The sequence below is a fragment of the Nicotiana tabacum genome, chromosome 3 (assembly GCF_000715075.1).
Source record: "Nicotiana tabacum cultivar K326 chromosome 3, ASM71507v2, whole genome shotgun sequence".
Lineage (NCBI taxonomy): Eukaryota > Viridiplantae > Streptophyta > Magnoliopsida > Solanales > Solanaceae > Nicotiana > Nicotiana tabacum.
Window position 1 is genome coordinate 28,839,834 of NC_134082.1, and position 14,494 is coordinate 28,854,327.

Genomic DNA, 14,494 nt, shown 5'->3' on the forward strand with positions numbered 1-14,494 from the left:
TATTTTTGTCGATACAAATATGGTGTTCATTATGCTTCTTTGTTGAATTACTGTCAGAACTTGATATTCCCCGCAACATGTCTCCCTTTTCCATCTCTATCTGTTACTTTTATGTTATTATTGTTTTGCTCATATATGATTCAACTGCACATGTTTATATGGTTGTCGTGTCCTAGCCTCATCACTACTTCTCCGAGGTTAGGCTCGACACTTACCAGTACATGGGGTCGGTTGTACTGATACTGCACTCTGCACTTTTTGTGCAGATTTCGGTGCCGGACGTTGTGAGTAACTTGAGGTTGCTGCCTTCAGTCTAAGGAGACCAAGGTAGATCTGCTGGCGTTCACAAAGTCTAAAGTCCCCTTTCCCCACTTTAGTTCCTTCTGTCTCTTCTATTTCAAGAATAGTTGTACTTCTTTTAGACTTATAATTGTAGTAAATCTTAGTTGTTCGTGGATTATGACACCAGATCTATGGGGTAGCTATGTACTTGAGTTGTGGCACCATTATATCATTTCCGCATTTCATAATTATTTTGTTTTAGCTATTATCTGTCCCTGTTTGGTTAATAATAATGATAGTAAAACTGTAACTGTCGGCTTGCCTAGCTTTCACGAGTAGGCGCCATCTCGATTTCCGAAGGTGGGAAATCCGGGCCGTGACATATATGTCTGTGTGTCTATTGCCAGGGCAAATAAAAATAGGCTGAAAGCAGATCCCTGATACAAACCCATCACAACTAGGAAGTGTTTCGAGTCCCCCTCCCCACTATCCTTGTTTGGGTATTAGCTCCATCATATATGTCCTTAATCGCTCTAATATATACAATATGTACACCTCTAATCTCCAAACATCTCTACAGAACCTTTATCAGAACTTGATTGTAAGCCTTCTCTAAGTCGATGAATACCATATGTATATTCATCTTCCTCTCCCTATATCGCTCTACCAATCTCCTAACAAGGTGGTTGACTTCCATAGTAGAACGCCCCATCATAAATTCGAACTTATTCTCGAAAATAGATATACTCGTCCTCACCCTCAAAACCATCCTCTCCTAGACTTTGATTGTATGGCTTAGCAGCTTGATACTTCAATAGTTATTTGCAATTTTGGATATCATCCTTGTTCTCGTACAGAGAGATTATCGTATTTCACCTCTATTCTTTGGGAATTTTCTTCATCCTAAAAATGACACTAAATAACTCGGTAATCCACTCCAAGCCTGCCCTAACCACTCTCTTCCAAAATTCTAGCGGGATTTCAATTTGCCTAGTCGCTCTTACCCTGCTCATCTTATGCATAACCCCTTCGACCTCTCAACTTTTATACGCCTACAATACCTAAAGTCTCGACGACTCTAGGAGTTTTCCAAATCACCCAACACAATGTTCATATCCCCCTCTTTGTTCAAGAGTTTATGGAAGTAAGCCTACCATCTCCGTCGAATATGTGGCCTTATACAACAAAACTCTTCCTTCCTCATCTTTGATGCAGTTCACTTAGTCTAGGTCATGGGCCTTCCTTTCTCTTACCTTGGCTAGTTTGAACAACTTCTTCCCCACCTTTGCCTCCAAGTTCTTCATACAAAAGTCCAAAAAATGCAGTCTTAGCTGCCATAACCGCTAACTTTGCCTTCTTTTTAGCCATCTTATACCACACCCTATTCGTCCTCTTCTCCTCCTCGTCTACGCTCTCCACTAGCTTAAAATACGCCGCTTTCTTCGCTTTTACTTTCCTTGGACATTTCCGTTCCACCACCAGTCTCCTTTGTGACCACCAGAGTAGCCCTTCAAGACTCTTAAACCATCTAGTAGCTTACCTAAAGCAATTCGCAATCGTGGTCCACATACCACCCGCATCCCCACTACTCCTCCAAGTCCCCATAGCCATCACCTTATCTCCCAACTCCTGAGCTGTGTCCTTAGTCAAAGCTTAACACTTGATCTTAGGTTGACCATACACAACCCTCTCTCTTCTCTTCCTCGTGATCTCAAGATCCATGACCATGAGCCTATATAGGGTCATAAGATTCTCACTCGGGATGACTTTGCAATCCGTGCAAAGAGACAAAATCTTATATCTAATGGAGAGTGGAGACAATGGCTATTAAGCTTCAACACTCGATGGGATAGTAGCAAGCGACTTGTTGATTTCACCCAACGATGGAGTGGTAAACAACACCGAATCAAGCTACGATGCATTGGTTTCAGCCATTGCAGAACAACTAGGAGTAGACACGTCTGTTACAATCATTAAAATCAAATACAGAGTAACTAATACCAGATATCCTGCGCTGATAATCTGCAATGACATGGGAGTCCGAGTGTATATGGAACTGAAGGACAACAAGGATTTTGGAACGTATCCATTGCGTGTAACAATGAACGAATAGTAGAAACATAAGTTGTTCCAACGTGAGATCAAATTGTAGGTTCATCTGATTGTTAGCAAATTCTGGCTCCACGTTAAAAGGTAGACATATCAATAAGAAACAATATAGTAATACATTGTGATGAAAAAGTAACTTTTACATACAAAAACCAACTTGAGAAGTCCCAGAGCCTATAATATACTCTGGAAATTAAAACACTATTTAAGCCCCGAGGCACGCAGTCAAAACAACTGAACTTATTGCTTCCAGATATACAACACCTGAACTGGAAAAAATTAAAACACAACAATATGTAGAGCATATCACAGATGATATTGAACGCTATTTTGCTGCTTGTTCTACAACTGGAATATTCTTCCAGACCTCCTGCAGTTAGTTCCTTTCCAGTGGCGGCAAAGAGAACATGCTGACAGTTGAACTTCCACTTCGAATTTCCTGCAAGACTCTCAATGCTGATTTTGTAAGCTTCAAGTACATGTTTCCCTTGTTTTCAATCTCGGAAAGTTCTTCTGGATCTTTGACTCCGTCGCTTCCTTCCCCTCCTGGTGCTTTAGAGAGCTTTTCAATGGCTGCAAGTTCTTCAGCTACCTTGCTTCCTCCATCACTACCTCCTCCTCTGCTACTTCCTTCAGATGGTTCTTTAGTCTCTGCAACTACTTTTGTATCTTCGACTCCACTACTACTTCCTCCAGTATCTCCTCCGCCACTTTCTTCGTCTCCTGGTGCTTTAGATGGCTCATTTTGGGAGAAAAGGCTACTAAGCATGGTCTCGCACTCCTTCACTAGCTTATTTAGAACATCAGTTTTAAAAAATGGCTCCTCTAGCACCTTTTGAATGACAGGCAAGCGAATAAGAGCACCAGTACGTTTATCATACTTCTTTAATATCTTCACTAATCCTGAAAACAGAACAATTACCAAAGTGGAAGAGTATGTAAAAATCTATATAAGAACTGAAAATGCAATCCTAATCGTGTCAGTGGTGCAATTATGGTTATACAATGTTAGAACAAGGCTTTATGATGCCTGGCAATAAGTTTTGCTGTTTACAAGATTCTGTTACAAATAGATTGGCAAATGATTAATTGAATACGTGAATTAAAGCTTCATTTACGATTTGCCACATCAAAAGTGAGATTCTGCTTTCTTAAGACTCTAGTTTTTTATGCCCTACATACCATTGAATCTTTACTGCATAATTTACATAGAGAATGAAAAGTTAACTTAGTTTAAACTGCAACTGAATATACTTCTAATAAGAATTTACCAATGCCCTCAAACAGAAAGAACACTGTTCACATTACCCCATGAATGACAACATAAATACGGTATAAAGTAAAAAAAAAAAAAACTGTTGAATAATACATTGTTAAAGCATATTATTGTCATTCCTATGAAGCACGCTTTCATTTTTATGATACTTGTTATGTTGTTAGCTAAAATATTAATGGCTGAGTACCTATATAGTTAAGAGCACTGTAATTCTCCAATAGAACCATCTGTCCATGAAGATCCACCAGGTCTCTACCTACTCTCATTAACTCCTCCGAACTTCTAATCTCAGCAATACTATCTCTTAAAACCTGCATTTGCCCAACAAGAAGGAAAAACGAAAAAATTGGAGAAGATCAACAACAACATCAACTACAAGAACAAAGCCAGTAATTTCCCACAAGTGGGGGTTGGGGAGGGTAAGATGTACACAACCTTACCCCTACCCTAGAAGGGCAGAGAGGTTATCTCCGATAGACCCTCGGCTGGAGAACGGATGAAGAAAATAATAGCAACAAGGAATAACAACAAGATAAAAATAAGACCGACGCCAAGAAAGCAGTGAAACTCTAGGTAGTAATATCAATCTATGACTAAAACGATATCATACTAACACTAACGCTAGCAAGCTGAGTAAGAGGAAAAAGCCCGAATTCTAAATTTTGTATCATATAAGCTATATTAACATGACTCGACTAGAAATATAACAAAGGGACTTGATTACCATTTCTCTGCTATCATGACTCATTGCCTGGTACAAATGCACCAAAGAAATTAAGACCATAACTATTGTACAGAAGTAACATGGTACTGCACATTACTCTGTCTAAAAAAAACAGATACCATAATTCTATTCTAATCACCTCAAATGCAGAACACAAATTCTCAGTTATTTTATCATTATGACAAACTTTAAGATTGTGGTATGCAAAAGATGTCCCATAACACGACTAAGAATTGCAATGAGATGCAATACTAATATCCAAATACACATATTTTCTTCTCTGCTTAACATAAAGAAGAAAGTTCCCTGAATTAAGATAAGAAAACCCGAGAAACCAAAAAGATCCAAGAATAATCTAAATGCTACAGCAACAAGGCTCCAATGAAAAGGTTGGAAAGTATTTTAAAGATCAACAAGGATAGGCGAGAAAGGGAATGTATAACAAAAACCACACCATGATTAGAGGCACATAATCCTCTGAATGATCTTAGTAGCACATTAAGTGGATCCAACAACAACAACAACAACTACCCACTATAATACCACCAAGTAGGGTCTGAGAGGGTAGGATGTACGCAGCCTTACCCCTACCCTGGAAGGGTAGGGAAACTGTTTCCGATTTTCTTTAAGTGGATCCCAAATCCCAAATTTTCTTACACTAGACTGACATTGTTTATGCAAAATTATGTGAATGCAACTTTCACAATTGCAAACTAGTTGGGGGGTTTAGCATAAGAATTGCCAGTCAGTATTGGGACAAATTACAGAAATTAGGTGTCATAAAACCAAAACGACAAATAGCACACAAAAACAATGACTACTTTTTTTTTTTAATGAGAATGGTGTTAGTGCCAGCTTGTGGACACTTCAACTATTTTACAAGATATGTGCTACCTCCCACCGGTGCAAGTATAAGATAAATCTGCCTACAATGTCTCAAACTTAATCCCAACTAATTGGTATTCTTATATGGATACTCTAATACCAATCTGTCAGTTTATCCTTTTAATTTTTTTTTATTATTGTTGAAATTAACTACATCCTTCCACTCTTTGGGAGTGGTAATTAATAAGGAAAAGAAAAAGATACCTTCAATTGAATGATATAATCCTCTTCTTTTTCGATGAAGAAAGAATTAAACTTTTCGATTTCCTCCTCTAAAAGCACCACAAAATCATTTATCTCCTTTCTGTTAATTCCATCATCATCTACTCTTTGCCTTTTATTAGGATAAATCAACTTCAATTGCTTCTTGAGATCCTTATAAGACAGGAACTTGTCCTTCCATTCAGGCAGAGTCTGTTCTATAAGGGCCATCAACATCATTAAGATCCTGCCGAACTTCATTATCCAAGAATTGCTTTTTTGAGAGAGAATTTAATGGACTTGTATATATAATGCGTTGGATTCTATGGTTGTTTGGTATGGAATATTGAAATTACCGACGCAGGATTCTCTTGGGTATATGGAATTACCAACGCAGGATTCTCTTTGGTTCGATCGTCGAATTTTCCAATTTTTATTTGCTCCAATTGGGGTAATTTGGCAGCAAGATAAATTGGTTTTAGAGCTTTTGTCACTACGTGTTCCTATGGTTGTATCTTAGGGGTACGCAAAATGATATAGAAATTAGAGACTTACCTCTAAAGTAGCTTAAGTGAGTGAGAGCCATTGTGGCGAGAAAGTTTGTTAGGCTTTAGTTTAATCCAATTCTCTTTTATTTTATTTTTAGCATACTTCACATGAGATTAGTTAACGGTATAAAAGCTACTACTACTGGAGCAAAAGTTTTAATATCTCTACAACTTCAGGAATAGTATATTATGGGTTTTTAAGTTACAAAGAGCATCTTTTAATCATGAACTCTATTGGAGGGACTGCTAGTCAAGAACATAAAGAGGTTATAATTGATAAGGAGGTGGAAAAAATACATGCTTGCAAGCTATGTCAGTCGTGGTTATTTGATTTTATTCTCATTGTTGCAATGTATTCAAGTGCTCTTAACTTTGATAGTAGACTTGAAGATGGCAAAGTTACATGATTACAGGGAACTCACAGAATGATGCTAGGTAAAGTTAAATTAGGGACATTTTGGAAGGTTGCATTTGCGAGGAGATTGATTATAACATCTAGAGTTGAGGTGGTTGGACTACATATTTTTTTTGTCAAACACCAATAGTTATGCTAGTTTAAGGGATGGAACTGTGTATGATTTGTATTTCACTTTTGACCCAGGTAGTATATTAATTGGCCCGGCGAACCAAGTTGTTGGGTTGCCTTTTCAAGAACTGCAACATTTAAAAAAATTTCACCGGCACACATGCAGCTTCACTGGATATGTGAAATCATTCTTCCCTATTCCCTCATGGAGTCCAGCATATGGAAGCAAATGCAGCTCTAATGATGTTCCTATTGTTCTTCTACTGGTGGAAAAACTTGTACTATACCTTCTACATAAGCAACTTGACAACTTTTATTGGTTTATGCTTAACATTAATAAAGACGAGCATTGTCTCCTTGATGTGAAATTAAATTACATATTTGCCGTAACACCTATTCAAGGTCCTTCACATCAATTTTCAATTGATCCAGCCGGCTCCTTCATGATGTTCCGTTACTTGAGTAATTCTAGAGCAACTTTGATGTTTCTACACCAAATGATTATACAATAGAGCTGGAAAGTATATTCATATCGCCGAGAGGTGGACCTTCTTGTCGAGATAACCATTAATAAGTGGAGTAAAGCTTTTGCACGGAACACATGTTATCCATTCTCCTTGTATCAAGGTATAACCAGAAATGATCGACTTCTGCGTGCTAAGCTTGGGGAACATTTTTTGAAATTTTCTTTTGATCCTGGTGGCTCTAATTCTACATTTACCATCCTTGAGGACAAGGATGCTCATCAACAGGAGGGTATTGATATAGAAATTAGGGACTTACCTCTAAATTAGCTTAAGTGAGTGCGAGCCATTCTGGCGGGAAAGTTTGTCAGGCTTTAGTTTAATCCAGTTCCCTTTTATTTCATTTCAGCATACTTCACATGAGATTCGTTAGTAGTAAAAAGCTACTACTACTGCATTGTAATTTCATTGAGAAATGATAAATCTGAATTTTCACTTGTATCTCCTCTCTTCTCTCTCTCAACCTCTCTTCTCTGTCTTTACCCCTAAATATCTCTTCTCCTCTGATCTTCTTTCCCTTTTCTTCTCTTCTCTGATTCGTCTCTGATCATCGATACCAATAATTTGGTATCACAAGACGAATCGAATTGGAATCAAATACCCATAAAAAATTAACATTTTGTATTCGAAAAAAGTCCAACTGGTTAGATCTAAGTTTCAACAATGAAAAAGAATGTGTATTCCAAAAGAAAAGTAAGGCATTAACCCGCAATGTTCAAAGGAGGCAGACTCAAGTCAATCGAAGATCTTGTTCGGTAGAAGATCATCTAAGAAAGCAATTCATACGCTCCAAAGAAGGAAAACCCTAATCTGTAGAAGATCATTGTTCCTGAAAATCCACTTAGATTGTCAATCAAGCTGTGAAAGAAAAGATTGTATGATTTTATGCCTGAAGATCCACTCGTCCATCAAATCACGTTGATAAAGGAAAGCATTTACTCTCCATGATTCAAAGATTAAATGATGGAAGCTCCGCACTTATTCTTGAAAAGAATCATCAATCAAGATTCATTCAGGATCAACTCCGTTGGATTACCAATCTCTCAAGATCTGTGTCAATCAAGAATCAACACAAATTCCTCAAGTTGTATTTATAGTCGAAGGTCAAGGATAATACATATACTTGAATCGAACCAGCCTCAAACTATTTGTTCTACTCTAAGCAAGTATTGTGGTGTGTAATAGATTTACTATGTAACTAGTGGAAAGAAGAAAGAGATAAAAAATATTGGTGAGGCATTATTAAAGAACATTGAGAGTTTACTTAGTTTCTGAAAGCAGTTGGTGTGTGCTCAACTCATCAACACACTTGTAAGAAGAATTTCAAGGAGCTATGAAAAGATAACCCTCTTGCAACCCAAGGAGACTGGACTAGGATTCATATTGAATGCGAACTAGTATAAGAATATTCAGTGTCATTTACTTTCGACGTTTTACATTGTGCACTTGCTATTTACCTTCACTTCAACTTCCAGTCGACTAACTGACAAACTAGTCGACTATTTAACTAAAACAAAAAAGAGACCACAATTCGCCCTTTCTCTTATACTTTCAATTGGTATCAAAATAGGTCTTGCACATTCATTTTTCTTAATAGCTAGTGAGAAAAGAACATGTCAAATCAAGTTATTATCGAAGCCCTGTTCCAAGAAGGGACATCACAGGCAAGGCCTCCATATTTCAATAGACAACACTTCTTGCATTAGATTCGCATGGAAATCCTATGATGCCAAGGTGTGGTGAGTAATAGAAAAAGGAGATTATCCAATTCCAGTAGCAAAGACTGACAAGAAGACAGATGGAAAGACATCTACTTATTTCCATGGATATAGATAATTATTCTGATGAGCAAATGACAGTAATACAGGTAAATGCCAATGAAAGAAATCCCCTGTACAATGCCATAAGCGGAGAAGAATATGAAAAAATCTCAAGTTGTGATATGACTAAGGAAATGTAAATAGGTTGGAAGTCACCTAATAAGGGACAAACAAAGTCAAGAAAACAAGAAGAAATCTACCGATCCATGACTACGAACTCTTTCATATGAAAAAAAGTGAATCTATTGAAGAGATGTTTGCTCGATTCAGTTAAATCAACGGAGATCTGAAAGCCTTTGGAAGACCCTACTCAAGTGGTGAACAAGTTCGAAAAATCCTAAGAAGTTTACCAAGTGCATGTAAAACAAAAATAGTTGCACTTGAGTCTCAAGATCTAGACAAATTATCATATGATGAATTGTGTGGAGATCTCATTGCATTCGAGAAAACTCATCTAAGAAATAAGGACGGAAGGAAAAGAAGAAACCAATAGCACTCAAAACCTCCATTGAAGGAACTGAAGATGGCAGAGACAATGTGGAAGCTCTAGAAGAAGAAATTACTATGGTATCAAACATAGTAGATAGACTGGTGAGAAGATATAGAAACACCAAAAAGGGAAGAATGTCTTCCAGAAGAACTAGACAATATATTTTGAATGTGAAAAATATGCTCATATGCAAGCTGAATATCCAGATCTCAAAAGAAAAACCTCTAGAGGATTTCACAAGAAAAAATGTTATGGAAGTTGGAGTACTGAAGATAGCCCAGAACATGAAGAAATTGCCAATGTTTTCTTCATGACTATATTGGAAAATGATATGAACAAGTTTTCAGGTTGCTGGACCGATGAAGACATATTAGATGATGACATCAAGGAAACAACAGACAATTGCTTCATGGCCTGTGGTGAATCTAGCAAGGTAAGACCTTATGAATGTGATAGATGTAATGAACTACAAGATATTCTTGATCTCACCCTAAAAGAGACTCAAAAATTCTAAATAAATTGAAGAGACTAAATAGGGAAAAGAAAGACTAAGAACTTAAACTGGAAGTCTGTGAACTCGAACGAGATGACTTCTAGGAACAAATTCTGAAATTGCTATTGCAAATCAATGGCATGCACAAATTCACCAGTCACAATTACATAAAGTCATATCGCTCGATTCATAATTCAACTGAAAAAGGCGTGTTGGTATAGAATCTACAAGCAATGACACCACTCATAGATCTAGTACGAATGAAAGACCCACATCCTTATGTAATTATTATTGTAGAACTGGTCACAAGTATTCATCTTGTAGATTACATTTTTCAAATGTTGCGGGGTGGATCTGGAAGCCCAAAAGTACTCCGAATTTTGCTAGAACTAACCATAAAGGACCCAGGCAAGCTTAGGTACCTCAAAGAAGGCAAATAATCTTATTTTGCAGGAAAACCACAGGAAAAGTCGAAAAGGAAAATGGTATCTCGATAGTGCGTGTTCAAGTTACATGACGAGCGACAAAATATTGTTCAAGAAGTTACAAATATTGTTACACTACGTCATAAGTCAGTTGATGTAAGCGCTTAGAAATCTGATCCCCTTTGAAAGTATATAAAGTAATTTAATGATGTTACATCCCATTTTCGAAAGCCTTTGAGAGTTAACATTCGAGGACAAATGTTCCTGAATGTTTCTAAGGGGGAAGGATATTACACCCCGTACTTCAGACGTCACTGTCGTTATAAGATTATCTAATGTAAGCTAAGAAATGATGAAATCCTTGTACAAGGATAAGGAAGGTTTATTAAAGTCTTAAGTAAGTTAAGGTGAATGAGACTTGGAAAAACAAATGAGATAATGGATACATAAAATCGAGCTGCTTGCTTACCGGGTACTTTCTTGAGTGACTTGCTTACTCGTCCTACCAGCTTGAGCTACTTAACACATGTCGTGATTATTAAATGAGGAAAAAATACATGTCTAAATGAATAAGGGAAGCATGTGACACCTATTAATTAACCAAGCATGTGTCAAGTAGGTGTATCGCCTACTTGCTAAAAGGGAAGGCCCAAATTAGTCCACCTAAATGGACATGTGTAGGTTAGCCAAGAGGGCCCTTTTAGGGGCTGAATCAAGACAACTCTCCTCATAATATGCAAGTAGTATAAACATAAAGAGATCCACAAAATTATCTCCCAAATGGATCTACTCCAAACCATCAAAAAGTTCCCGATAATCTTCTTTTTCTTTCAATTCAAGTTAAAAGGGTAATCCCGAATGTTGAAGGATATGAAGTGAAGCAAGTTCAAGGGAAAGATACTATAATTTTTCATCCCTAAAAGATCTGATCTAGGTAATAAAATCCTCTCTTCTTCATATATTTGAGTTTATCTTAGTTCTAGCTAGGTTGTTTGGTAAAGAACTTGTGAAGTAGTGGCTAAACATTGAGTTGAAGTTGTTGTGGTGGTATGAACTTTTTGGAGTAGTTTCATGTTATTATATGGCTGTCACATGTGAGTATTTGCTTGGACATATTGTGTTTAAGCTTATTGATGCCTTAACTAAGTTGTGGGGGTATGAAATGATGAAGTAATAATCTGAAATTAGTTTTGAGTTGCTGTAATTTGTGGACTATTATGAGTTCATTTTTATGTTGTATTGTGGCTTAAGTATGTATAACCTAAGTATATTATGGTTGTCATTATTAAAGTGTATTCAATTTCTAGATATGTTTTAGGGTTGGAAAAGTGCAAAGTAGCACTGAGTTATTGTATGAGATTGTGTGGACTATTTTGGTGATGTATTGATGAATATAATATGGGATATTGATGCAATATATTTGTTAACATTCTGAATGTGTTGTTCTTGTTTTTTGATTTGAGTAAAGGAAAAGAATAAAGGGGAGGTGTTGTCCAAATACTTGTAGATGAGCTAGTCACTCATTTTTGTTGAATTCTAGCTTCCGTAAGCTTAATAATGCCCCCGTATTGTTTGTTGCAGATTGAAGCACTAACGGGTTGAACCAACGCCATGAGGTTAAGTAAACAACAAACGTATGTTAAGGATAATCCTTCCTTCTTTTGGCATGATTCAGGTAGCGAAATGTAAACGTAATGTTATTCCATAAATAGTTCTACTCTTACTAGTTAAGGATGTCTACCTTATTCATTCTTGTGAAATATAATTTAAAGCATGTCTAAGTATGTTACTAATTCCCTATTGAGGCATACAATAAATATGTCCTAATGATCGTAAAAGGCTCTTCATGCATTTACCACCGAGCTACGCCTGGTCGGGAAGTAGGGATGGCAAACGGGGCGGGGCGGGGCGGGTTTAAGCTTATGTTAGGTGGGTTTAAGTTTACGCGGGGCGGTGCAGATGTGAGGCGGGTTCAAAAACTTTTTTTAAATTTAATTGCGGTTGCGGGGCGGTTGCGGAGTATGCATTTGTTTAATACTTGCATCGCATATTTGCTGCTTTTCATCAAAGAAGATTTAAATGTTTTCGTGGAGTTGTAATCTGCTTTCTCAATTAGAATTTGTTTTATAAACTTCCCTTGCTTATCTTTATATCTTTATTTTTATTCTAAATTTTGTTAATTCATTAATCTCCTCTTTTCTTGCTCTTTTAAGCTTAAATGTGTGGGTAATATAATATATTCTAGTTATAAATTATGAATATATTCAAATATTACCAATTTTTGGGTCATTAAAATATTGGTTCGTCTATCCGGTAGAAATGTAGTATACTAGTTTTAAGAAAATATATTTAAAATTAATTATTATAATTAACTTACTAATCAAATTACTACTTTTGTTATGGAGTAATATGCTAAAAGATATTTTCTAATAAGATTAGTGGAAGACATACAGTAATTGATCTTCTATAATTAATTATAATTTGAATAAAAATAATCTAAAGATGTCTTATGTTTTATTTATCGGTTTAATATGAAAATGACCATATAAGTATATCACTTGAAAATATTTGTAATCAACCCCAAAATAGATCTTCCCTAATCGTCTCAGTCTGAGTATAACGTATATGTATATCACCTCGTAAAAGATGAATTATCTTAAGGATTGATAATTTTGCACTATTATTAAGGTAAAATTCTTATTTCCTGATAAGTGATACGTATTTTATTCTTCTTTAAGATAAAAATTCAAACAAGGTGTTTTTTTTACAAAAACAAATAAAAGAAAGGGAAAAGAAGCGAGATGAGAATCTTTCTAGCCTGCTACGTGTCTCGCTTAGGCACACCTACACACTAAAAAACTGTAGTAGTTTTTATTCGTTCATAATATTAATTATACAAACGTTGAATTTATAATAGCGGTATTATTGATTCATGTTTGTCTGTAATTTAATTTTTTCTTGTATTTACTAATAATCAACTTAAATATATCATACATGCACCAGACTTGATCATTAATGATAATGTTAATAGATCCATAAAATAATACAATTGAAATTTCATAAAATATTGAAAAAATTTCAATTGAAATTTCATAAAATATTGGAAAACATTATGGACATAGCTGGAACTACCTAGAAAAAGAGAAAAGAAGGCCATAGGTTATCGTTAATTTTTTTGGATTTTTTTTTAAAAAAAGAGAAATTACTTGTTAAAAATGAAAAATGGATTTTTTTTGCTTTGCGGGGCGGGGCGGGGCAGGGCGGTTTGAAAACAGAATATCTTCCTATGCGCTGCGGTGCGGGGCAGGTTAAAATTTATGCGGGTAAAGGATGAACCCGCCCCGCAACCGCCCCGCCCCGCCTTATTGCCATCTCTATCGGGAAGTCAAGCATTTACCATCGAGATACGACCAGTTGGGCAGTTACGCATTTACCACTAAGCTATGGTCGGTCAGACAGTTACCACCGGTTGAATAGTTACGTATCATTATTTACCATCGGTTGGGAAGACATGTATTTACCATCAAGCTACGACTGGTCGGGCAATTACCACTGATCAGTTGAGCAGTCATATTACGATATGGATAATAGTCCAAAGAAATGCATTAAATATGTAAGTATAATTAGTATGCACACGATGGCCCTCAGTGGTACTTCAGAGGTTCAGTTTGATTATTATATTTCTCTTATTGATGTTGGCTTATTGTTATGTTTCAGTTCTGCCTTACACACTCGGTACACTATTTGTAGTAACGTCCTTTTTATTGTGGACGCTGCATCCATGCATGCATGTGTAGGTAACCAGTTTGACGAGCCCTCAAAGTAGACGAGGTTATCATTTAGTGAAGGATCTGTAAGACTCCACTTCATTTGGAGTGCAGCTGGAACAATAAGTCATCATATTGGAGTTTTGCTATAGACTTATGGGTAGGCTGAGACCCTTTCCCGACCATCTTTCGATGTCAAATAGTCTTTGAAGCTTCATAGACACAAGTTCATTATTAGAGGCCTTGATGGCCTATGTGTATTTATGTTTTGAGTATGATGGTTTGCCGATATAACATTTGCCCACTTACAGTTATACATTACGAGTTATGGCTATGTTGTCCCATGATAGTTACAGAAAGAATGAGTTCAACGAACCAGGCCTATGTATGTTCTAGCTTTTGTTGAATGATCCTGAGTTACAGA

General features: G+C 36.5%; 1 protein-coding gene across 1 annotated transcript; it reads right to left on the minus strand.

The window, feature by feature from the left end:
• Nucleotides 1–2,488: 2,488 nt before the first annotated feature.
• On the minus strand, nucleotides 2,489–5,970 carry LOC107810800 (SPX domain-containing protein 1-like). The gene is made up of 3 exons (XM_016635633.2): nucleotides 5,481–5,970; nucleotides 3,855–3,978; nucleotides 2,489–3,294 (listed from the first exon to the last, which is right to left on the minus strand). Exons 1-3 carry the CDS (start codon nucleotides 5,736–5,738, stop codon nucleotides 2,768–2,770), a joined length of 909 nt encoding a protein of 302 aa, XP_016491119.1. The 5' UTR covers nucleotides 5,739–5,970; the 3' UTR covers nucleotides 2,489–2,767.
• Between the last annotated feature and the right edge of the window lie 8,524 nt (nucleotides 5,971–14,494).

What these genes read in the sequence shown, in the direction of transcription:
- LOC107810800 (XM_016635633.2), bottom strand. Translation starts at nt 5,738, where the DNA reads ATGAAGTTCGGCAGGATCTTAATGATGTTGATGGCCCTTATAGAACAG. An exon ending in ATTATATCATTCAATTGAAG is followed by an intron (nt 3,979 to 5,480) that starts GTATCTTTTTCT and finishes GGGCAAATGCAG; the next exon opens with GTTTTAAGAGATAGTATTGC. An exon ending in CAGTGCTCTTAACTATATAG is followed by an intron (nt 3,295 to 3,854) that starts GTACTCAGCCAT and finishes TTCTGTTTTCAG; the next exon opens with GATTAGTGAAGATATTAAAG.